The sequence below is a fragment of the Leucopleurus acutus genome (genome assembly GCF_964270905.1).
Source record: "Leucopleurus acutus genome assembly, chromosome: 5".
Taxonomy (NCBI): Eukaryota; Metazoa; Chordata; class Mammalia; order Artiodactyla; family Delphinidae; genus Leucopleurus; species Leucopleurus acutus.
This window is the reverse complement of record NC_139147.1, coordinates 133098452-133125452: the sequence shown is the minus strand read 5'-3', so window position 1 is coordinate 133125452 and position 27001 is coordinate 133098452. Positions and strand designations below refer to the sequence as shown.

General features: G+C 38.8%; 1 protein-coding gene across 2 annotated transcripts in view; it reads left to right on the top strand.

Annotated features, from left to right (window-relative positions):
• Positions 1-27001, top strand: part of COL6A6 (collagen type VI alpha 6 chain) — a gene marked incomplete at its 5' end in the record, with an annotated part of 108839 nt that overhangs the window by 39533 nt on the left and 42305 nt on the right. For both annotated transcript variants that reach the window (XM_082840081.1, XM_082840082.1), the window contains 7 exons: positions 1143-1208; positions 2792-2845; positions 10750-10785; positions 12669-12731; positions 14765-14827; positions 22442-22504; positions 26602-26664. In XM_082840081.1, coding sequence (XP_082696207.1) covers positions 1143-1208; positions 2792-2845; positions 10750-10785; positions 12669-12731; positions 14765-14827; positions 22442-22504; positions 26602-26664 — 408 coding nt within the window. The remainder of the gene's footprint in view (positions 1-1142; positions 1209-2791; positions 2846-10749; positions 10786-12668; positions 12732-14764; positions 14828-22441; positions 22505-26601; positions 26665-27001) is intronic.

The following is a 27001-nucleotide window of genomic DNA, read 5'->3' as shown; positions in this document are numbered from 1 at the left end:
GGCCTGCCAAGGATAACATCCCATAATGTGTGCCTGTTTTCAATGAGTTCCTGCTGGAACATTTGTATAAATATTGAGAAAAACTCAAGATTACAGGATTTTCTGAAAACCAGAAAAGTAGGAATGAGCAAATGAGGTTAGAAGGCGGCCAAGGACCCAGGAGGAGAAAGAGAGGGTGGGCAGCAGGTACAGTCCTCAGCGCTGTTCAGGGTCCTCTTGTTCTTGTGGTGGAACCCGTTACAGACCTTTGCCTTCAGTATTACTCAGCCACAAAAAAGAATAAAATAATGCAATTTGCAGCAACATGGATGGACCTAGAGATTTTCATACTAAGTGAAGTAAGTCAGAAAGAGAAGACAAATATCATATGATATCACTTATATGTGGAATCTTAAAAAAAATGATATAAATGAATTTAGTTACATTTGACCCACAGATATAGAAAACAAACTTATGGCTACCAAAGGAGAAAGGTGGGGGACGGACAAATTAAGAGTTTGGGATTAACATATACACACTATTATATATAGAATAGATAACCAACAAAGACCTACTGTATAGCACAAAGAACTCTACTCAATATTTTGTAATAATCTATAAGGGAAAAGAATCTGAAAAACAATAGATATATATGTATATATAACTGAATCACTTTGCTGTACACCTGAAACTAACACACCATTGTAAATCAACTATACTTCAATAAAAACAAACAAAACAAAAAAATCTTTGCCTTCTCCCAAGGGCTGGGGAGAGTAAAATCTACCAACCCTCGAGTACAAACTTGCCGAGGCCTCAAGAAAGAAGACCAGAAGTTAAGAGAAAGATGGTAGTAGAAAGAAAGAAATACCTAAACACAAGTCATGTCACCCTTGCTTCCCTGGGCTCTGCCTTCCATCATGAGCTCTCACTTCAACCCCACACACTCATCTTAGGTCTTCTCTCTCCTCTGATAATGCAAAGCATGGGAAGAAAAGAAAACATTTGTAAACCATTTATAATTTAGCCTATTTCTGCTTTCAAATGAGTTGACCTTCTCGTCACCTTTTTGGGGGGTGACCTGGTGTATTACACACAAATTACATTTTTAAGGAAAAAATTTCAAAGCCTATCAATTTTTCTCTTTATTCTCTATTTTTTAGGGAGTTCCTGGATTTGACAATAGCATAGAAGGACCCAATGGCTTGAAAGGGGAACACGGAAGACAGGTAACTGTGTGGGCTTTTGGAAGTAAACATGTGATGATGTGACACCTGTGGGGCTCAGAGTTTTAGTGGTAGACTACGAAAGACATATAAAGAATTTGGAATCAGAGTGAATATACTTAATACAGAAAAACTATTTTTAGGAGCAGAATGATCTTTTATTCCTCTTTATCTACTACCCTGGGATTTAAGACACATTCTCTTCTTCTGAATTTGGGGTGACTTTCTTCACCAAGCCATACCACTGAGGTCTCAATTTATGAATGCAAACATCTAAATTCAAACTGTAAGGTAGCTGATAGAAAGCACTAGCAAAAAAGTTTTTGGCCTTCCCAGGATCCAGAGGACACATAGCCTAAAAAGATGTCATGTTATACATAGCACATGATAAAAAAAGAACAAGATCAGGACTTCCCTGGTGGCACAATAGATAAGAATCCACCCGCCAATGCAGGGGACACAGGTTCGATCCCTGGCCTGGGAAGATCCCACATGCTGCGAAGCAACCAAGTTGTGTGCCACAACTACTGAGCCTGCACTCTAGACCCCGCGAGCCACAAGTACTGAAGCCTGAAAGCCACAAGTACTGAAGCCCGTGTGCCTAGAGCCCATGCTCCACAACAAGAGAAGCCACCACAAGGAGAAGCCTGTGCACCGCAACAAAGAGTAGCCCTTGCCACAACTAGAGAAAGCACATGTGAAGCAACAAAGACCCAACACAGCCAAAAATAAATAAAATTAAATCTTTAAAAAAAAGAACAAGAACAAGGTCTGGTAGATCTATTAATCTCATGAAATATGAGATTTTTCAGAATTAAAAAAAATAATTATCTGGAAAATGTGTGTCTCTGGATCTTCTTGGTAAGGAAGTTCTTTGATGACTCCACCTGTGGGAGAGGTCTGATATGATAGAAAGATCTTTGCTTTGGGAAAAGGCCTAGGTCATATTTCATGCTCTGTTCCTTACCAGCTCTGTGACCTCAAGGTACTCTCTGTAAACCTCAATTTTCTCATCTTCAAAATAGGACAAATAGCTTACTTTTGAAGGGGATGGTGGGAATTCGATGACAGACCCTGCTACATCATAAACCTTCAGTAAATGTTACCTGCCATTTTTATTAAGGGATAAATATAAGTCTTGTTATAGACTCATAGTCATTCCCCCCTTTTCTACCTTGGGAAGACTTGTGTGTATTGTGAGATTTTACTCACGTTAGGGTGTTAATCTACAAAGTTTAGCCAGACAGAGCAAGGAGTCCAAAGGTAGAAATCCAAACGAGTTGTAGCCATCCCTGACACACGGATGCTTCAATTATCCACTCTGTGGCAACACAGTAGGGACAGTTTGATTTGAATACTCTAACTTATAGCCCAAACACAAGTTAGACAGTGGTGATGAACAGATGAAGTCATACCCGCAGAGAGATATGATTTGTGACCAGTGGATTAAGGCCACATCCCATAGGGAGGATAACTCTAATTGGTGTGTCCCCATCCACCCTCCCAGGAGCACAACAAGCCAATGTTGGAGCACACATGTCAATGTTGTGTCATTATTGTCATACATCTGTCTGTTCCTTTGACAGGGAAGAAGAGGCTGGCCAGGCCCCCCTGGAACCCCAGGCTCCAGAAGAAAGACAGTAAGAACCCCCATAGACAAGTCAGCCCACTGCAGAGGAGCCTGTATTGGGATGAAATGGCTGATGGTGGGAGTGGGCAGGATGGTTCCGCTGGGACTCACTACCTTAGGGAAATTGACTTGGGACAGAGCTGGCAAAGGACTCCGGAAGGGCCCTGAAGCTCAGGCAGGAAGGTGCTGGCTGCAGGGGAAGTTACCAATCAGAGGAAAGAGCTGGGCAAAGAGAACACAAGAGCAGTCGACTAGGGGAAGAGTGGTCAAAGTTTAGCCTATTCACTAGGCCAGCTGAGACTTAAAGTCCAAGACTCCATTCCTCTGCCCAGTTTTATGACTGCTTAGAACAGTCAGTCCTGGTGTGAGTCCTCTGTTCTTACTTCCATTTTCTCTGACTCGCAAAGAAGAGTGTGTTCCAAGACATAAAAATAGTTTCTTGGGTGGACTACAATATATGGTTATGTGAGCTCCTGCTCAGAAAATAGAATGCATAATAAATGCAATATATTAAACTGGTTTTTATTTGTGCTAAATTTTAAAATATATATATTTTACTGAGATATAATCGGTAGATAATATTGTATTAGTTTCAGATGTACAACATAATGATTCCATATATGTATATATTAAAGATGACCACCATTCAGCTAGTAAGTCTAATTAACATCCATCACCACATGTTGTTATGAATTTTTTTTCTTGTGATGAAAACCTTTTAAGATCTACTCTCTTAGCAACTTCTAAATATACAATATAGTATTATTAACTATAGTTGCCATGCTGTATATTCCATCCCATGACCATTTATTTTATAACTGGAAGTTTATACCTTTTGACCCCTTCCACCCATTTCACCCCCACCCCCATCCCTCACCTCTGACAACCACTAATCTAGTCTCTGTATCTATGAGTTTGATTTTGGGGGTTTTTTGGGTTTTTTAAGATTCCACATATAAGTGAGCTCATAGGGTATTTGTCTTTCTCTGACTTATTTCACTTAGCATAATGCCTTCAAGGTCCATCTATGTTGTCACAAATGGCAAGATTTCCGTCTTTTTAATGGCTGAATAATATTCCATTGTGTGTGTGTGTATCACATTTTCTTTATTCATTCATACATCAGTGGAGGCCTAGGTTGCTCCCATGTCTTGGCTATTGTAAATAATGCTGCAATGAACTTGGGGATATATCTTTTTGAGTTAGTGTTTTTGTTTCTTTGGATAAATACCCAGAAATGGAATTTCTGGATGATATGGTAGTTCTGTGTTTAAATTTTTTGAGGAACCTCCATACTGCTAAAAAGATTATATGTAATGTATGCCTATAAAAATATATCTGAGAGCAAAATTAAGTCACTTGCTTATGAAACCTTTTGGGGTCTTTTTCATTTGTTGTTATTTTTTTCACTAAGTACTTTTTTTTTTAAGATGTTGGGGGTAGGAGTTTATTAATTAATTAATTTATTTTTGCTGTGTTGGGTCTTCGTTTCTGTGTGAGGGCTTTCTCTAGTTGTGGCAAGTGGGGGCCACTCTTCATCGCGGTGCGCGGGCCTCTCACTATCATGGCCTCTCTTGTTGTGGAGCACAGGCTCCAGACGCACAGGCTCAGCAGTTGTGGCTCATGGGCCTAGTTGCTCCGCGGCATGTGGGATCCTCCCAGACCAGGGCTCGAACCCGTGTCCCCTGCATTAGCAGGCAGATTCTCAACCACTGCGCCACCAGGGAAGCCCCCACTAAGTACTTTTTTAAAAAGATTCTGTGCTTGACTTCTTGGGAAAGTACTGACATTATAAAACAAAATCTTTATCCATTAAGAAGAGATAACATTAATAAAATATACTTAAACGCCTGCATTGGGTTCTAAATTAGACCTGTCTCTTCTCATTGTGCAACATTTTCTTTCCATTCTTTATTTAGTTATCCAGCCTTTTCCAACTTCCTCCACCACTCCCAAAATATATATATATATATATAATGTTTTAAAATTGAGCACAAATGAAGAGTAGTTTAATACATTTCATTTATTATGCATTGTATTTTCAAAGCAGAAGTTCATAGAACCAGCTATATTATATTCCATCGAGAAAATATTTTTATGTCTTGGAACACATTCTTCTTTGCAAGGCATAGAAAATGGAAATAAGAACAGGGATTATGTTTAAAATGTGTAGAATTTAATTGTTGGAAAAGCCCTTTTTAATGCATCTAAAGATTTAAAAAATACATTTGCTATTTATTTTACTTTCTGAAAGGGTGTAGCCAGTTTACATACCCCAGGAAAATATTTTGAACTTAAGGAATATCATCCAAAAAATCCTGGCATGGGAGATGTACTTTTCTTGTTTCATAGAGGCTATAATCTCTCTACAGGCTAAGGCAGTGACACCATGTATTATTTAAATCACACAACTCTTGAGAAATATGGCCCCTTCTTGGGTTATAGATTCAGCAGTGTCATTGAGTAAAAGTAAATTCCAGCTAAAGATGGCACAGTCAAGGGTTTTTTTTTAATACTGTTCCCCTTCTGTGCAACTCACCAAAAACAACAAAAGAAATTTAAAATAAATTAACAAAGAATGACTACAGCTTCAAGCCACGCATGGTGACGGTATTGGCCAACTATTTTATTTTATTTTATTTTTTAGAGGTTTTATTTTACTTTATTTTACTGAAATATAGTTGACTTACAATGTTATGTTAATTTCTGCTGTACAGCAAAGTGATTCAGTTATACACATATGCACATTCTTTTTCATATTCTTTTCCATTATGGTTTATTACAGGATATTGGATATAGTCCCCTGTGCTATACATTAGCACCTTGTTGTTTACCCATTCTATATATAATAGTTTGCATCTGCTAACCCCAAATTCCCAATCCATTCCTTCCCCACCCACCCTCCCACTTAGCAATCACAAGTCTATTCTCTATGTCTGAGTCTGTTTCTGTTTCATAGATAAGTTCATTTATGTCCTATTTTAGATTCCACATATAAGTGATACCCTATGGTATTTTTCTCTTTCTGATTTACTTTACTTAATATGATAATCTCTAGGTCCATCCATGTTGCTGCAAATGGCATTACTTCATTCTTTTTTATGGCTGAGTAATATTCCATTGTACATATATACAACATCTTCTTTATCCATTCATCTGTTGGTGGATGTTTAGGTTGCTTCCATGTCTTGGCTATTATGAATGGTACTGCTATGACCATAGAGGTGCATGTGTCTTTTCTTTTGTCTGGATATATGCCCAGGAGTGAGATTGCTGGATCATATATGGCAACTGTATTTCTCATTTTCTGAAGAACCTCCATACTGTTCTCCATAGTGGCTGCACCAACTTACATTCCCACCAACAGTGTAGGAGGGTTCCCTTTTCTCCACACCCTCTTTAGCATTAGTTATTTGTAGACTTTTTTAATGATGGCCATTCTGACCTGTGTGAGGTGATACATCATTGTAGTTTTGATTTGACTTTCTCTAATGATTAGTGTTGTTGAACATCTTTTCATGTTTGGCCAACTGTTTTAAAATCTGGATCCTAATAAGGCAGGCTTTGGAAGCTGATGCATACCAACTCAAACCTGAATCAGGGATCAGATGTATCTAAAAATAGCTGCTCTAGTCCTGAAAAAGCTGATGAACAAAATCCAGGGGTACTGTAGATTTTGAGAAGATATGGGAATATACTGATACAAATACGGTTTAGCAGAGGAGGCAGAAATAATGAGAAACTGAAGACTGTTCCATTTTTAAAATTACAACTTAGTAGCCTAGGCCAGGGAGGCTGCAAAGACAGAAGAAACAGTAACGGTTACAACTCAAAGAAACTATGACTTAAGGGGCTTTGTGTGAGTTCATGTCTCTTAAAGGCCAAAATTTGAAGGAAGAGGTAGCCATAAGTAAAAGAAATAATTCACAATGACAAAGTGTTTGAAACAACATATCTGTATCAAGTTTACTGTCACAAGTCCGGCTACACCCCATACAGTTATTCAGTAAATGGGTAGCCCTATTCAAAAGTGATTAATAATCAGAAATATTAATAGGCTTTATTATGAATTAATTGGATGATTATTAATCAGGACCTATGCATAGAAATTGCAAGAGAAGAGGAGGAAAACTATATGAGCAAAGGACAGACAAACCCTCATTAGAAGAGGAAGTATTCAATGATAAAGAAGAATAACTCTGGCAAATAGTTCTCCAAAAAAATTAAGACAAATGATTGCTCTAAGAGTCTAAAGATCTGACAAGACAATAGAAAGTGAAGAAAGCAAACTGGTAGTGCTTGGGGAGCAATGGAAAAGGAAATACATGTAGAACTATGATATATTAGAAGCAACAAAAAATTAGAACAAGGATGACTGAAAATATATCCAGGCTTATGGTAATCAGGAAGCCACAAAAGCAGTGCTAGAGATGGAATACTGACAATGGAGAGCCAATAAATGTACAATTTGTGTTATTAAACACACCAAATGTAATGTAAAAAATTTCAAAAATGTAATAAAAGATAACTTCTTGAAACAAAGACTCAAATATGCAGAAAGAAAAGGCATACTCTGACTCAGCGAAAAACACTGATACAAAAATATCAACACTGAGCCACATTGCAGTGAAATTCCCAAACTTATTATGGAAAAGAAGAATCAAGAATTTCCAAGCAATAAAGATAGAAAACTCAGTCTGTCTTCAGCCTTCTCAACATTCAGGGCCAATAGGGAGCAGTACAATGGCTACAGAGTTCTGATGGAAATAAAGTGGTCCAAGATCTTTATACCTACCTAAGATGTCCTTTAAGCATATAAGTAATCAATATGACCAAGCCTTCAAAAACTCAAGCAATATAACCCCCATGATCCTTTGTGTAGAAATAAGACTAAACCATAGAAATAATGATTACAGGAAAAAATGTAAATGTTATACATTTGACCATCTAAAAACCATCTGCAAATAGAAAAGCGGGAAAAGGTATGGGGAAAGTTCCAAAATACTATGTCCTCATCTTTCATTGCAGGGAGTCAATGTCTAAACAACATCATAAGCTAAAATATGTATCACAAACATACCCTAACCTCCTAATTTTTAATTTTTTTTAAATAATCATTCTTTCCTCTTTGAGAATTATATATCTCTTACTGTCAAGAAATATTACCACCTCACATTTCCAATTCTTTGTTTTGTTTTTTCTTTTATTAAATACAAGTGAAAGACACAGAGAACAAACGTTTATTGATAGTGTTTCAATAAACTGTGACAGTGAACCAGAGAAAGATTTTGGATGTAAAAACAAGTTCCACATCCCTTACTTTGCCTGAATATAGGGTTGCATTCTGTTTCTCCTACCACAACTGGATGTATCCACCTAAAGCCCAAGTCTAAGCACATATACTTCCTGCTCCAAGAAGCCCTGTGGTTTCTGTTAAATGGAGGAGGAACCCTTCAGCTTACTATTTTCAGCCTAGTAACCCTGTTACTCCCCTTTTCTCTCACCTTTGACCCAGACTATCAAACACTCTTCCTAGTTTCCAGACTCTGCTTCATTACTTAGGCTGTAGTCTCTGTTAGAAAGACTTCTTTCATTCTCTACCTGTAAAACTCCTACACATCCTGTGAAACCCATCTCAAAAACCTCTTTCTCTAGGAAGATTTTCCTGAAATGACCAAGTGGATATGATTGCTTTTTTTGAAACCTATATTTCTTTGTTTTTTAATTTATTTTATTGAAGTATAGTTGATTTACAATGTTATGTTAATTTCTGCTGTGCAGAAAAGTGATTCAGATATATATACATGTATATATATTCAGATATATATAAATATATATATGGTCTTTTTCCTTATGGTTTATAACAGGATATTGAATATAGTTCCCCATGCTATACAGTAGGACCTTGTTGTCTATCAATTCGATATATAATAGATTGCGTCTGCTAATCCCAAACTTCCAAACCATCCTTCCCCCACCTGCCCTCCCTCCTGGCAACCACAAGTCTGTTCTCTATGTCTGTGAGTCTGCTTGTTTCATAGATATGTTCATTTGTCTCCAATTTTAGATTCCACATGTGATATCATATGGTATTTGTCTTTCTCTTTCTGACTTACTTTACTTAATATGATAATATCTAGGTCCATCCATGTTGCTGAAAATGGCATTATTTCATTCTTTTTTATGGCTGAGTAATATTCCATCGTATATATGTGCCACAGCTTCTTTATCCATTCATCTGTTGATAGACATTTAGGTTGCTTCCATGTCTTGGCTATTATGAACATTACCGCTATGAACTTCGGGGTGCATGTATCTTTTTGAATTATAGTTTTGTCTGGATATATGCCCAGGAGTGTGATTGCTGGATCATATGACAACTCTATTTTTAGTTTTTTGAGAAACCTCTCCATAGGGGCTGCACCAACTTACATTCCCACCAACAGTGTAGGATGGTACCCTTTTCTCCACACCCTCTCCAGCATTTGTTATTTGTAGATTTTTTAATGATGGCCTTTCTGACCAGTGTTAGGTGGTACCTCATTTTAATTTCGATTTGCTAATTATTTGAATTCTCTAATAATTAGCAATGTTGAGCATCTTTTCATGTGCCTGTTGGCCATCTGGATATCTTCTTTAGAGAAATGTCTATTTCGATCTTCTGCCCATTTTTCGATTGGGAGAAACCCATAATTCTGTCTTCCCCTTTCTTATGCTGTTTGACATATTCTGCCTCATAAATATTTGTAATATTTATCTCCTACCCACTAACCCAGAGAGTGAGGGTCCTCTGAGGTCAAGAACTATGTGTCATATTTATGCTCCTATGGTTCCCATCCTGTATGCTTTGTAGATAGTAGATCTTAGGTATATATTTCTCTGAATGAAACTGCAGTGAATTGAACTAGAAAAGATAAACCCTTGTGTAAAAAGAGTAGAGAGAGCTGCTCTTCATCTCTCTGATAGGGAGGTTTAGACTTTCATCTCAAGATAACTCTTCAGGTTTTAAAGAAATAAGCCTCCAACCATTTCCCCAGACACATAGTCTATTTCCGAAATAACAATAGATTTTGACTGAAATATGATTAGAAGAATTTAAAGTCTGCAATACTGACCTCACATAGAAATTTGACCTGAATATCTCAAATTTCCATCAAGAAAATATTGTCTGATATTTATTGAATTTTGTAAATCCTGGATGTTATAACCTTATTGTGAGATCCTAAGTTAGACAATAAAATATCTTTGTCTCTTGATTCCCAGATTTATGAAATAATGATCTAGAATATACTCAGACCTTAACCTTATATATGAGAGTAGTAGGAAAAATCCATTTTTTTGATTGAATATTTTATTAACGAATTGAGTAACTCTTGATTGCTTAAGATGATTCTTTCATTTTTGACAGGTAAGCATATTTGGCTTCTTGAAGGGGAGGGGGATAAAATTAGTTTGGCTATCGTTAGCTTCTGAAATTAGTCTATAATAAAGTTCATAAAGTTAATTCTCGCAGTGTTTCCTCTGGCTTCCTGCCTTTTGACCACTTCTACTCCTGATTTCTGGCTTACTTGGTAGTACTTTGGAAAAATGAAAAGTACAATTCAAATCAGCCAATTTTGGTGCTTGTGACAAGTTCTAGTAGTAGTTTAGTGGAGGATAAATTATTGACCACAGTCTATTCTCACAAGTATTTATAGATTTACATTATCTATAGTTTTAATTACCTATTGCCTGAGGATAGAAATTCAGAGTTGGCAACATTTTGCTTTCATGGTGAAGTGGATAATTTAAAGCAGTATGTGGGAATTTTTCTTTAAATGTCAGTGACTTAAGGTGTCCATTACTAATTTAAATTAAACATAAAAAAGCATTTTTTCAGAGTTAAAGATATCTACCTTTTTTTCCCTACTGTAGGCAGTTCATGGCCAGAGGGGACATACAGGCCCACAGGTACAGTGATTTTTTTTTTTCTTAACTATAAATGATAAATATTCTGTGTCTAGTCAAGGAGACTGAATAGACTCTGGAAAGTCTCTTCCAAGCCTAAATTTCTTTTGCTTTTTGATAATAATGGTTGTGGAATCAAATTTTGGAAAACTTTTAGGCTACAATTTAAAGAATTCAAACCTTAAAAGGAAATTAAAATTTGAGCACTTTAATTAAAAACTCTAAAAATTAAAGTTAAGAGACAATACTTGGCCCAATTATCATTAAATTTAACTTTGTCTGGATTTCAAGTATTGATACAAACTCTAGTAATTCAGTGAGTGATCTTTCTTTTAGATTTTTGTTCAGTTAACTCTGAACCTTACTTATAATTTGCACAAACCCCTTTTTAACTGAGAGTACAGTAAAACCTTAATACAAATTAGATAATCTGAAGGTTTTGTTCAAAATTTGACCATACCAACTGTCATATCATATCCCCTTTGTACATATTGGTGATAAATGTATCATGAATAAATAATTAATAAATAAATACATGAAACTGCAATATTTTTGAAAGAGCAGTGACTAAGATTTTACAAAATTGAGGAACCACACATCTTCAGCTTGAAAATACAATGAGGATAAATAACAAATTCACTCACAATCACATCACGGTAAAACTCCAGAATGTTAAGAAAACATCTTAAACACTACCAGAGAGAAAAGACACTTTTACCCGTGAGAGGAATAACCAATTAGATTGCAGCAGGCTTCTGTTCAACAATAAAACATACCAAAAACAACAAAGTAATGTTTTGCAGGTGCAGAAGAAAAATAACTGTTAACCTAGAATTTTATACCTAGTTAAACTATGAATGAATGTAAAACAGACATTTTCAGATAGACAAAGACTAAGAATTTACCATCCACAGATGTTACACACACACACACACACACACACACACACACACACTTGCACACAGTTTTTTCCAGGTTAGACTACAACAAAATGGAGAGTGGATCCAGAAAAATGGCATGAAATGAATGAAATGAGATTGGGAAGAGAAAGTGTTGAGAAATTTCCTCTTTATGATTTCTAGGAAAAGCATCAGTGAGGGACATTTAATCTCATCTAACTGTGTAACAACTGAGATGTAAACTTAAGCTATCCAATAGTCTAAATTAAACTTTTTAATCTTATTTGGAATTCTTATCTGTGGCAGAGTTCAAGGGCAATATGAAGGGAATGCTCAACTTTTGGTCCCTAGATATTCAATCTATTTGAATATAAATACAGTGTAAGATGCCTGGAGATTTTTAAAGAAAATATGGAGTAAATTGTGAGTTTTTTCAGGCCAACACCCAAGTTTGATACAGTATATAACAAGTATTATAGGAAAAGAAGGGATGTGTGTGTGTGTGTGTGTGTGTGTGTGTGTGTGCGCATGCGCACACATGCATGTGTATAAAGAATGAAAGCAAATACACCAATATATTAGCTGTGGTTATCTCAGCTTGATGAGATTATAGAAGATTTTTTTTGTGTGTGGTACACGGGCCTCTCACTGTTGTGGCCTCTCCCGTTGCGGAGCACAGGCTCTGGACATTCAGGCTCAGCGACCATGGCTCACAGGCCCAGCCACTCCGCGGCATGTGGGATCTTCCTGGACCAGGGCACGAACCCATGTCCCCTGCATCGGCAGGCGGACACTCAACCACTGCACCACCAGGGAAGCCCCTAGAAGATTTTTATTTCCCTTGTTGTATTTACCTTTATTTTTCATATTTTTTGCAAAGATTCTGCACTTCCATTGTGATTGGAAAAATATTTAGAATCTTGCACATAAAGAAGACAAAATTTCTCAGGAAACAATGTTAACAGTTTGATTTCTCTCTCCCCACAGGGGAAAACAGGGATCCCAGGCCCAGATGGACTTGCAGGGTCACTGGGACTTAAGGGTCCTCAGGTACGTATCAAGACTAATCAGGCTTTGAAAAAATGGTTCTGAAGAACCTAGAGGCAAGACAGGAATAAAGACACAGACGTAGAGAATGGACTTGAGGACACGGGGATGGGGAAGGGTAAGCTGGGTCAAAGTGAGAGAGTGGCATGGACATATATATACTACCAAATGTAAAATAGATAGCTAGTGGGAAGCAGCCACATAGCACAGGGAGATCAGCTCGGTGCTTTGTGACCATCTAGAGGCGTGGGATAGGGAGTGTGGGAGGGAGACACAAGAGGGAGGAAATATGGGGATATATATGTATGTATAGCTGATTCACTTTGTTATACAGCAGAAACTAACACACCATTGTAAAGCAATTATACTCCAATAACGATGTTCAAAAAAAAAAAAAAAGACTAGTCAGGCTTTGAGAATGGAAAGAAGAATCTGAAGCCTTGATAGAATACCTCCAACCCCCTTGCAGAAATACAGATGTTTCAAGTATTTTCGGGGTAGTAAAGTAAGGAAGCAACACAGTCTTGACTTGTACAGCATTTGGTCTCCTTTATCTGAGTTTTGTCCCAGTCAAGAGGTGGAAAGGGAATGAACACGCTGGGTAGTGTGGTTCCTGTGCTGGCTAGTCCAGGACAGGGTCCAGGCTGGCTAGTGTATCCTAGGGAGACAAACCAAGGAAAATACTGAGCCTCAAAACTGGAAATTTTGGTCAATTTAGCACAGTAAGAGCTCAGTGTTATATATCTGGATGCCTGTGATGTAGAAAAAGTGACTCTAGCCTAGGAAAGAATTGTTCCAAATAGAGCTGAGGTCTTCAGCGGGGTTATCTATAGTCATCTTTCTAGCTCACTTCTCCAGGGAGCTGCCTCAAGCACTTTTTCCTTTGCAAGGAACAAGCCATGGTTGGCTCTTACCCTGATTATATGAGGGGAAAAGAAGCATGTGCCAGAAAGAGCAAAATGTAGCCTAAAATAATCATGAGAAGGGAAGGGAAGTCCTCAAAAATGCTGAGGTGAAAGAAAGGTCAGATATAAGAAAGTTAGAACATTTTTTTTCTCTCCAAACTTTTACTTTTGAAATCTTGAGAAGTAAATTTGCTCTTTGGCAAATGCAGGATAAGCAATGGTCCTGCAATCTTTCAAAGTTTTAGTTCACGTAGATTAAAAAAATTGAAGTAACTATTATATGTTAACAGCCTGCTTCACTGAAGTTGGGCAAAATATCCTTAGACATCAGAGGAGAAACTTAATCCACATTTTACCAAGATTTCAGAGCAGTAAACAGTCTGCCCCTGGGACCTCTGTCTCTTTCTGACTCAATGGCTTTTCTTTGTCTTATTGGCAGCCAAGGAATGTTCACTTTTCTTACCTTCAAGTGAGAAATATTTGCCACTGAGATCGTAGGGAAGCATTTCAATAGGTTGGCTGGCTTTACTTCATACTAAACAAATAATACTACATCTCTTCTTCCATTTTATAGACTCTTACTTTTTTATGACATAATTTAAAAGGAGATGCAAAAACCAAGCACAGCATGAAGGTTCCTCCGCATAACATATGAAGCCAAAGTTAATAGTCAACATAATATTACAGAAGTAGAATTATCTAAATTTCATCTTACCATGTGCCATGTCTTATTTATGACCAGTATTCAGTGTGGTCATTAAATAGAAAATCCACTTAATTATCCCAGTTTCAGATTTACATAAGTAAGGATTATTTTTTTAACTTAAGAAATACATTTATTTTGAGTACAAACATGCTTAGGATAATTAGAAAGCAATACCGGAAAATTCGGCTGTTCAGTATTTCTTCAATTTGACTACAAATGCCCAACCATTTAAGGGCTAGGTTGGACCCTGTATCCTTGCAGAGAGGGAGAGCTCGACCGACCAAGACAGAACCAAAACCATGAGTGAAGTTCTCTTTCCAATTTCTGTCCACGTCACTGACTTAGCTTTTCCATTTTTAATATTCAAGTTAATAATCTAGTATTCTCTTTTAGGGAGAGAATAATGCTTTAATTCTCTGTTGTAGGGCCCAAGAGGAGAGGCTGGTATGAAAGGAGAAAAAGGAGGTCTGGGAAGTAAAGGTCCCCAGGTATGTAATGAGAGACAGTGACTGCATCTGGCTTTGATCTTGGCTTGAATGTGGATGTCCTTATGGTTTCCTCCCTGCAGATGGAGTTATCTACTGCCTGTGAACCAGCACAGTGTATGAAGTTTGACTTTGGGGGTCAATGTGGTGGCCACATCACATTCTGTTCCCTACCTTACGGAGTGGGTGTCGTTATGTCAGAATCAGACACAGAGGTAGAAGATGGCAGCTCAGCCATTACTATGAGGTTAAGAATTCCTCCTCTATGTAAATCAGGTCACATGACTTCCTTATCCCCGTCCTCAGGGGCTTCCCTTTGCACCCAGAATACAACCTACTTCAGTGGTTCTCAACTAACCACACATGAGAATCTCCCAGGACGACTGTAAAATACTCTACCACCTGGAACTCTCCCCAAACCACTTAAATCTTAATTCTCTCCAGGTGGTTCTAATATACACACCCAGCATTGGGAATGAACTGTCCAATATCAGCATGTCTCTACCTTCAAAGTGCATAATAATCACATAGAGAACTTGTTAAAATGCAGATTCTGGGGACTTCCCTGGTGGCGCAGTGGTTAAGAATCTGCCTGCCAATGCAGGGGGCATGGGTTCGAGCCCTGGTCTGGGAGGATCCCACATGCTGCGTAGCAACTAAGCCCGTGTGCCACAACTACTGAGCCTACGCTCTAGAGCCCACGAGCCACAACTACTGAAGCCCACGCACCTAGGGGGCCGTGCTCCCCAACAAGGGAAGCCACCACAATGAAAAACCCACACACCGCAACGAAGACCCAACATGGCCATAAATAAATAAATAAAATTATTTTTTTTTAAATGCAGATTCTGAATGAGTAGTTGTGGGATGGGGCTTGAGATGCTACACTTCCATCAAGCTCCTAGGTGATGCTGATGCTGCTGGTCCCGAGACCACACTCTGAGTAGCAAGTCCCTGTACATGATCTGGTCCTTGACTACCTGCTATCATAGAATATACTTATTTGCTTAGCTGTGTGTCTTCCCTTCTAGACTGTAAGCTCTGTGATGGCTAGGACTTTGTCCCAGAGCCCAGAATAAGAGTGCTTCCACACACATTTGTATAATGAATTAATCAGTAAATGAATGAATGAGTCTCAGTTGGGACTTGTGCTCTGGGCTAACATGAAGGTAAAGGGAATCCATTACTCTGTGTCCATTAGTTAAACTGGGCAGTGGTCCAATGCTTAAGTGGATATGTTCATCATCAAAATTTTTTAGAAGCTATTTGCATGAACTTGTATCTCATGACCCAATATTTTAAAGCATATTAATTCCTGCTCATAATGATATTTGTTCCTAATTTTGATGAATGTGCCCCTTCAAAAAGCATGAAAACTTTAAAATTTCATGTAGGACTAAACTGATGAAATGTAGCTATTTTGGATTCACATCCTTGAATCATTGCTGGCACCACAAATCGGGATTTAAAAAAAAAAAACAGTAAATGCCAAAGGAAACATATATGTGGTGATTATCTCATCTGTTTATATGAAATATTGAGATGTAAAAGGTTTGAAATCCAAAGAGTTTTGTAATTCCCTTGCTCTAGAATCCAAAATTGTATCCAAGTGGCTATTACTCAAATAAGGTATTCCATTTGCCCTGTAGCATACTTCTATGAGAGGGTCCCCTTTAATCTCACCTTGGCAGGAACGGTCATAGTCATAAATCATCCAGCCTCTTGGCATCACCAGAGTTAGTCAAAAGGCACCACTTCCCTGTAGCCTAGCTCTTCCGTTTAACTGGCTGGAAAATGTGTTTCTTTCTTTGATTGCTTTTCTGGAAATACCCTTGTCAAAACAGTGAAAGTGCCATTTCAAAGATGTATAGAATTTTCTGTGCTCAGGAGGTGATGAATTAGATCTCAACATTGTTGCTTTCAAAGGAAAACCATGGGAGACAAACACAATCAGATAGATAAGAGAGTATTATTTTTTTATTGGCTCTATAAATCCACTGACATAGGCTTCATAATGTTTTACAGCACAAGGGCCAGCCTCTTGAATGGAATTACATGAGTGTTTTCTAACTGCAGGCTCTAAAGTGTTTCTTAGGATGTACATTTAGAAAAAGGGATGTGAGTTCTGTTGACAGTGTTCTGAAGACTTATTAATTTATGCACTGTTGGGGAATTGGGCTTAGATCAAACGTGCTAATCCAGCCAAGTATATAGCTATGAGATAAAAGAAGTACAGTCCATGGTACAATGAGAAGGAAGAAAGAACTTTGAAAGGAATGGCATATTCTTTTGTACCTTCCTTTGTTCCTTTCTTGTTTGGTTTACCTTCAAGTCCTACAGTAATATAACCAATGCTTAGAAAAGAAATGGAAAATAAGATGTAAAATACTAATTCCAGTTAGAGCTGGAATTATTCTTTAAATACTTAGAAATATCATATGAAATATCAAGTATCACATGAAATATCAAGAAAGGTTGAAATTATTCAGCGCAAATTTGGGATACAAAGTATAGTTTCTGTTGTTATTTTTCTAAAGCATAGCATAGTAGTCAAGGGCATAGAGTCTGGAGCCAGCCTGCCTGGGTTAGATTGCCAGATTTGTATCTTCCTAGCCGTGTGGCCTTGGGCAAATTATTTAGCCTCTCTGTGCCTCAGTTTTCCCTGCTGTAAACTAAGAATAGTAATAATAGGTACCACATTGAATTGTTGTGAAAATTAAATGGTTTAATATATATAAGAGCTTAGAACAGTGCCTGCAATATAATACGCATCATATAAATGTTTTTACTACTATATTGCATCAACATTACCTAAGTTAACAGGCTCATTTCATGCCCAAAGCATGCTAATGCCAATCCAAAGAAGGCCATAATAATAGTAACACTATAACAATATATAATCTATATTGCAGTCATTGAATTTCATCATTCTGCATAATCCAGATTGGATGATCCATCAACCATTTATTTTACTCACTTGACAAACATGTACTGAGCATTTCCTGTGTGTCAGGCCCTGTAGTAAAATGGGTGAATGAAACATAGACCCTAGCCTCAAGTGCTCCCAGTCTCATAAAGGAAACTCATGCAAACAAATAATTGAGATGTGACGTACTGAATGTTAAAATAGAATTATACCCAAGGTAGAGTGGTGGGAGAATGGATGAAGTTAAAGGAGGAAGAGAGTGGCTTAGCTTTTGCAGGATAAGGAGGTGTTTTCCAGGTGACCAAGGGAGAGGCAGGCACAGGAAAGGAACCAGGTTATCTGAAAAAAGATCAAGGTGAGTTTGGGAAACCATAAATGGTTCAATGTGGATGGAGTGTAGGGTGCATGCAAAAGGATCAGAAGTTGAGGTTGGGGGCCATCTCCTACACTAGCACCATCCAGGGCAGCATCTTCTCAGGTGTCTTGGGGTTTGCTCTTGCATTAGCTCACCCCTTGCTGGTCTCTTGATTTTTATTTCTCAGACTTAGCTCATATCTGACTCTTACAGAAGCTGAGCATTTAATCTCCTTGAGTTGTTCCATCCCAGCATGATATTTGCTGGTTGTGAGTGTAGAAAAGATTTTACCCCCATAAAACTGATCCAGATTCCTTTTAAGTATGGGAAGAACCCACACCTCTTGCCCCTGCCCTGCCATATCCCACCCAAAGTCAAAGTGTTCTTGGCAGTGCCCCGGCCATTTATCTCAAACTCCTAGTACAATCCCTTGTGATAAGATGCTACCTGAGGACATTTTTAAAACATTTACACCTCCTCTAAACACCTCCTTTCTATCCTCACTTAAGCAGTTGTGCTTGCCAAGGACTCTGTGTCAGAGTCTCAAAGGGAACATGATCCCCAGCCCAAGTCCCCATGTTGGAGGTTAGATCTGGCCCCAGCCTCCTGCATCAAGCTTGGAGATTCACATTTTTAAAACTCCAGTCTCAGCTGGTGCACAGATGGTAAGAGTTTTGGAATCCTGTCCCAGACATGGGCCTCAGAACAGCAGACAGAGTGGCTGGGAGTTCAGTCTTTAGAGTCAGAATCAGGTTGCGTTCCCATCTCATCCTCTTATTAACTGATTGATTTGTGGTTAAATGCTTTGAGAATCTGTTTTTGAGTGGCAAAATGGTGTTAACAATATGTATCTGAACTACCAAATGTAAAATAGATAGCTAGTGGGAAGCAGCCTTGTGGCTCAGTGCTTTGTGTCCACCTAGAGGGGTGGGATAGAGAGGGTGGGAGGGAGATGCAAGAGGGAGGAGAAATAGGTATAAATGTATATGTATAGCTGATTCACTTTGTTATACAGCAGAAACTAACACACCATTGTGAAGCAGTTATACTCCAATAAAGATGTTAAAAAATATATGTATCTCATTGTGTTGTTGTAAGGATTGAAGAAGCCTATATATAAATATATACCTCTTAGTACAGTGCCTTCCACAAAATAAATGCTCAATAAAAGGCTGTCATTACAACAAAGCCAATGGAGATTTTGCTAATGCTCTTTCCCTTTAGATGCCCTGAGCTCCTTTTTATACTCCACAGCTTCTCTTGATCTCAGATCCAGGCAAATTTTTGACTCTTGATATCTTAGGGGTGGCAGGGAATTTTCCTTCTTTCCTTTACAAACATAGTCCCTTTTACAACCAGCTGTATTTGAGGAGGTAATATATCTGGGTAACAATTCACTGAAGTTTAAGCCCCATTCAAGCAGTCACAAACCCTGGTTTGGTACTTTGTGTGATTCTGCACAGGAAACAGGATCAGGTTTTCTGATGTTCTAATTACAAGACTGTCCATTTCCATCCATCCATCTAAGAAATCTTTTATTTTGAAGGACTTTCAAACAAGATTATCTCTCATTGTGCTTGTGTGTGCTTGTGGGGACTATACAGGAAGTAATCTCTGAGAAATCTCCTTCATCTCATAGAACTCATTATGTCTGAAGGAAGCACAAAAAGTGAGTTCTTAAGCAAGATTTCCAATATACCTCTTATTGTCAAGGACAATTAAAATCTCTCTACTTCAGAAGTACGTTTCATGTACATGTGAAGTACATGAAAATATCATATGGAAGACCAACAAGCTAAACACACTATTTCATCCCTCTTGGGGACCATTCCTGGATAGGTGGATGGATAGATAGAGAAATGGATGGGTGGATTGATTGGTTCTACATACAATACTAAGTTCCAGAGATAAGAAGTCAATAAGATGTGCCCCTTGTTTCAAGGAGTGTACAGGCTGGCATCTAGTGGATGAGAGAAATAAATGAACAACTACCTACAGAGTAGAGGAATCTGTGGGACAATTATGTGGCCCAATTCAGCCAGGGAGTTCAGGTCTTCTTCTTGAAACAGTGATGCTAAAAGTAAGATTTTCAAGAAAGGGAGATTGTACCTCTCCCTAGATGGGAAAATGGAACAGCTAAGGGAACATCTTGTGTAAGTGTGGAGACATAAGACAATGGGAAGAATTTGGGGACTTCAGATGGTTTGATGAGCATGACCATAGAGTGATTGATGACTGCAGAGGCATGCAATACCCACATTTTAAGGGATTTTACATATCAATAAAGACCTTCAATTTTATTCTGAAATCTACTCAGAATTCAGAATTTCAGACAAAGCAATAGCATCGTCAGCCTGACATTTTAAATCAAAAGAGAAAAAGAAAGGAGAATGGATTAGAATGAGGCCAGGCTACATTCAGGGAAGCCTGGAATTTAGGCAAGAATGCAAGAAGGGCCTGAACGTAGGTGATGGCCATGGGAATGGAAGAGAGATGGATACAGAAAGGGGATAGAACCTGTAGGACTTGTAGCTGATTGATTTTGAGAGATGAACTAGAGGGAGGGGTCTAGGATGATTCTTAGGTTTCTGGATTGGGTTTCAAGAGAAGTAAAGTGTGGCATCATTCCTTATGAAAAGAATAGGACTGAGTGTGACTGGTGGCAAATATGATTTTCTTTGGTAACCAGTTCCTATGAAATACCCAATAGGCATTTTAATAGATGATTCTGCTGTTCAGTTGAGTGGTTTGGACCAGAGTCATATATTTAGGAATCATTTTGTGGAAGTGGTATGTGAAAATATATGCGGTGTGACTAAGGAAGAGGGGATGAAGTAAGAAAATAAGATTAGAGGAGACCTGGGGTACATGGAGATCTAAGAGGCAAATAGAAGACAGAGAATCTTCAAAGTTTACTGAGAAGAGACCAGAAAGGGGCCAGGAAGACCATGGTAACTTGGTGTTACAGAAGTTAATGGAAAAGTTTCAAAGAACACATGATCAAATTCAAGTAAGGTAAGAGCGGAAAAAAGTCAACTGGATTGAACACGCAGGTCATGGGAGCTCCATGCAGTGATGGAAGTAAAAGTTAGAAAGGAAAGGGTTAAGAGCTTTGGAGGATGAAGAAATTGAGACTTCTTTTTTAAGATGAAGAAGAGGGGAAAATGGAAGGTTGTGGGAAGATCATTATTATCTTTCCTAGTAGCTAACTCATTGTTCAACAATCTTTCCTATTAGGAAATTTTTTATGTCCAACTTATTACATCTTTAATTCTTTAAAAGATGAAAATGTTAATTTTTTTCTCATAAAATTAATTTACTAAGTATCATGCTTATTATACAGATTTGGTTTATTTATTTTTAAATTATAGTAACCATGGCAAAAAAAAATGTGAAAATGATTTCAATTCACTGGTGTTTGGACTATTTACAAGTACCTGTAAACAGTTTAACCAAAAGAGATATCTGTTGCCATATGTTTGGATATCCCAAAGAAAAAATCCGATCCCAAGTGTCAATAGCATAGGAAGGCAGTTGGGCTGCCTCTGAATTGGAATTTTTTAATGTTCAACTCTAAAGCTGTTCCAAGAAAGTATGCTTTCTAGAATATTAGAGACTTCTATTATATCAAATAGACTTTCTATATTGATGCATGGTATATTTATCCATTTGTTTAAATTTTGTTATTATGTTCTTCAGTAAAATCTTAAAACTTTCTTTATGTAGGTCTTTTATCTTTCTTGTTAAATTTATTCTGAGTATTTTACAGTTTTCTTCTCATATTGATAAATGGAAATTTATTTACATTTACTTTTCTAACTTTTCTAGGAAAGAGAAAATGATGTCAGAATATTTATCTTGTACCACCTGAACATATCTTATGAGTGCTAATTATTTTTAGTAAAGTTTCTTGAGTTTTCTATTGTATTAATCATATTATTTTCAAATAAAGATAAGCTGACCTTAACAACAACATGCTTTTTCAAAACGAGGAAACAGGAATAATACAGTCCAAGGCAAACGTCATCTTAAATGCCTTCTTCAAATTTTAGACATTTTAGCAACATCTGTTATAACAGCAAAACAGTGAGAAATTAAAATCTCTTTCGAAGAGAAGACTCACAGGGAAATACAATCATTTAGGCAACATCTGGCCTGAATTACTTTATTAATTTTCTTTTATTTACTAGTCTTCATTTGACAGCTGTGATACTTTTTTCCAAAGCCATAACTCTTTTCCCATCTGTGGTTTATTTTCCTCTTAGAAGAGATACAGAATGTTTCAAGGAAAGCTGCTTTATGTTCAGCTATATTTGCACCCCTTGTTTTGTTCCAGGGGCTTCCAGGACCAGCAGGAGAGGCAGGGAGTCAAGGCCGTGTGGGAAGCCAAGGAAAGAAAGTAAGTCACATTCTTTTATACACACCAAAGCTGAGGTTTTCTCCTCAAGGGAAGTGTGTCTGGTTATATTAGCCAGAGCCCTTTCAACACAAAAGAGAACATATCTCATTGCTCCTATACCCTGGCTTGGTTCTTAGAGAGCCAGCAGCATTTAAGGACGTGGGTGTGGACCCAGATGAGAATCCAGCTCAGCATCATCTCACAAGGAGCTACACCCAATCTCAGCTGAGGATCTCAGGGAAGGGGGACTGTTCTAGGGCAGGCCTTCCTTTCTTCCCCCACCTTCCACCCTTCCTTCTCTTCATTTATTCTTCCTTTATTTCTTTCCTCCATTAATACAAACTCTTGCTGAATACCTTTAAAGACCAAGACACTACACTGCCATTCAGCTGGACTAAAGTCAGTTCCAGGAGAGCAGAGATCTTTGTCTGTTTTGCTCACTGATGTATCCCTAGAGCTTTGAACAGTACCTGGCATGTCATAAGTGCTTAGAAAATATTTGTTTCATGAAAGAATTTCTGGGTGTGTAATGATAAATATGACATAGAATCAACCCCACAGAATTGAGAATATTTTCAAGACAAGAATCTATGACATAAAACACTAGTCAGGGATAGTAGACTGAAACAGAGGTTTAAGCATAGTGTTAATAGAAGTGTTTCTGGGCTGGGAAAAGAGGCATCATGAGGATGCAGATTTTGAGTAGACTTTGGAAGGTAAGAAGTATTTGGCAAGCAGAGGGGGCATGAAGAATTTAAGTTGAAGAAATAATGTGAAGGAAGACACAGGATTGGAAAAAAAACCCATGAGCCGGTATTTGGGGGATGAAAAATGATCCTGTTTGGGGGACCATAAAGAACAAGAAAGTCTGTGGTGACTGACTTGACTAGGTAGCCAGCACAGTGTTATTTACAATTTGTGATTGGCGTGTACAAGCACAGCCAGACTTTGGAAGGTCTTAAATAGGCAACTCAATGTGGGAATATTTTGAAGGATGAGGGATTAGAAGCTAGGAGGCAGGTTGGTGTCCTCTCACAGTCTCCAAGACAAGCAGTGATTGGATGACTTAACAGGGTGAGGACAGGAGGGACCCATGATGACTCTGTAGGGCTCTCCCAAGAGGGAACTGAGGCAGAGAGAAGAGGGCTGGATGACTCTGGGCTTCCAGCATGAGCAGGAACCCCATCACAGAAGTGGGAAAGTCAGAGTGAGGAATAAGAGTGAGGAAAAATGCTTGGTTTGGGGAATAGAGGAGAGGGTCTAGGACTGGTTGGAGATGGAGGTTTCAGAATCATTTGGAGTTTAAAAGGACTCTTGGTGATGACCATTTGTAAGAAGGGTAAGTGGAGGATGGGAAAGAAGCAGAAAAGTGCACTGGATGCTGAGAAGGAGAGTCCTAGAAAGGGAGGTCAGGAGTCTCAGCTGGCATCGAGCAGGTAAGAAAGAGAGGACTGGAGAAGCCACCACATCTGATGGCTAAATGAGCCAAAGAATAGATTCCAAAATGTAGCAATTGACTGGCTGCAGAGGACTGAACAATGTGTTCATGAGGAGGAAATGGATGCTGGGCAGTAAACTACTTTTTGGAGAAACTAGGCTTTGGGGGTGAGATGGGACATTAACTGCTAGTACTGGCAAGGTCTAGAACAGGTTGGAGCAGGCTATTTATTTGTTTTCAATGATAGAAGAGGCTGTAGTTTACTTTTATAAACAGAGAAAAGAAAAACAGAGAGAAAGGAGGAAGTTGAAGATGTGAGAAAGTGTAGATAATTAATGGAGAAATTTCTTGAGGGCATAAGCAGAGGGGCGAGCATTGGAATGGAGAACTGCTAAGAAGGGCGGACATGATGGAGCCAGCAGCCGAGTGTTACAAAGACAGCTGACTGCAGGATGAAATGCGATCCATGGATGACAAGGATAATCAGCTCGAAAAGGAAGGGATTACTAGGGCATGTGGTGTAGAAATAATGGTCTGGAAAGGAAAGTTTGGAAGAGATACATTGCTGCCTTCTTGCCCTGGAGAGGGCTCGAGGGGAAGTGGTGTCACTGGTAAGAACACAGTTTATCTTACAGTGAGGATGTGTGTGTGCAGACATCATGGGTGTATAGTGAAGGTTTGCATGTGAAATGAAGGCACTCCATAGGGTGTGTTGGAAGGGACCAAGACAGGGATGGAGGGACCCTAGAGGGGGATGTAGCTGAGCATGTAGAAAGAAGTGTGGAAGGAGATAGACAGGAGCAGGGTAGTTGTGCCAAAGAATATCATTATTAATAAGAGGGACTTTTGAATGGGATGGGCAAGAATTTGGGGGGTAAGTGCCCTCAAAGCAAACCCAAACCCTTTGGGCAGCCCCAAGGTGGACCAAGTCTTCTAGACTCATAATTAACTGAGATGAGTCCCAGACACTTACTCCTGCCTTACTCCATTAAGCTCAAGTTCCCAGGGATGCAAGTGACCCAGCAATTAATACTGAGCTCAACATCTGGCTGTAACCAATAATAAAGTGGTTGACCCTGGACAAGCCTCATGGCTTCCCTTGTCTTCCTGCCTTAAAGCAGATGTTCTCAAATTTCAGTGTGCGTAAGAATCCACTGAGAAGCTTATTTATAAAGGCATATCCTTGGGCTCCACCACCAGAGACTGATACCGATGGGGTCCTGGAATTTCCTTTTTCCCGTGGACCCCAGGTAATTTGGAGGCAGGTGGCCCCCAGAGCACACTGTGGGGCACACCGCCCTGAAAGAAAGGCTTCAGGGCAGGTGATCTTCTGCCTCTCTTCCATGGAACCCTATCTCTTCCCACCGCCCGTCCCCTGGGGTCAGTCAGTGCTGGTGGACATTTGTTCATTTGGACTCCTCACATGTATTGTGTTGTCATTCTGTCCTTAACAATGAGTAAACCACTCCCACTCCTTCAGCATGGGCTGGGCACCCTTCCAACACTCTTTCTCCCAGAGAGAGCTTTGTGGAAAGGGCAGGGGGAATAACTAGACAGTGGAGAAACTTAGCCAAGCCTCCCTCAGTCAGATGGTCAAGGTTACCATCAATAGTGCCAGCCATGTTGATAGGATATAATCTTGATACAATGTGATAAAAAGGGCAATTCACCTCTGTGGTCTTTTCTCCCCAAACTCATAAAACACAGCATAATCATGAGCACAACATCAATCAAACTCCAACTGAGGGACATTCTACAAAATATCTGATCAATGCTTCTCAAAACTGTCAAGGTCATCAGAAACCAGAAAACCAGATAAACTGTCCCCATCTAGAGGCCTACAGAGACATGGGGTCCTGGAACAGGAAAAGGAGATTAAGTGGTAAAAGCTAAGGAAATCTGAATAAAGTATGGGGTTTAGTTAATGAGTTAATATCCATGTATTTGCTGTGACAAATGTTCCTACTAATATAACTAATGTGATATTAACAATAGAGGCGGCTAAATGTGGAATGTATAGGAACTCTCTGTACTGTCTTCACAACATTTTGTACATTTAAAATCTAAACTTTAAAAGCTTTTTTTTTTAAGAAGAGGAGTTAACCTTCTTTTGTAAACCTATGTTAACTTTCCCATATAGCTGGATTTCCTCACCGTAATACTGAGATTGATTTATAATCCACAGTAGGTGTTCTGTTAGTCAGAAGTCAGAAACTATTGCCAGGGATGTCGTGCTACCTTGGCTATCTTGATTAAAAGTAGATTAATAGGCCTCTTGTTTCTGCAGCAGCCAGAAGATTTGCATGGGTCATCATGGAAAACTGTTTTGTTAATTTTTTAAGACAGTACAGAGCCTCCTCTTTGACTCATGGTAAGACATTTCCAAGGGTGCGGCTCATAGCACTGAGCTGCTAAAATGGCAACTTGCACTAAACAATACATCAGACTTGCTGGGGCTTCACTTATCAATGGAGGAGACTTCACTCACCAACAACAGCAGTTCCTCTTGTATTGCTTACAGACACAGTCCTGGCCACAAACTCATTGTCACTGTGATACACATGGATGCAGTTGAAAATTCTTGTCTTAGTGCCATCATTTCTAATTTCCTTTACAAAAACAACCTAATAAGGACACATTTCATTGTTCTGTTTGACAGGGAGAACCTGGCGATGTGGGAGAAAAGGGAGCCGTTGGCCTTTGGGGTCCTCGAGGCTTGCCGGTTTGCATTTTATTCCTAATTTTGATCTGGCTCTTGGAATCCTTTTAGTTCAATAGATATCAGGTGTGGCTCTCTGAAGAGCGTGTTGAAGATAACATCCTAATCTAGCTGTAGAGCTTTCTAGTGATTGAGAGTTCATCCTCATCTTGACCAGCTTTTCCAAGGTAGCAACTTCCCAGGTACCAAGCATCCTGGCTGGATGCTCTTGAAGCCAAATGATAAAATGGACAAAACTTGTGTTTAACAACCCCATAACCTTTCTTGCATTCTTTCCTCTCATCCAAACCCGTTCATGAGAAACTAAGCCCACATTTCCCCCAGTGCTCAGGGCTTCTCA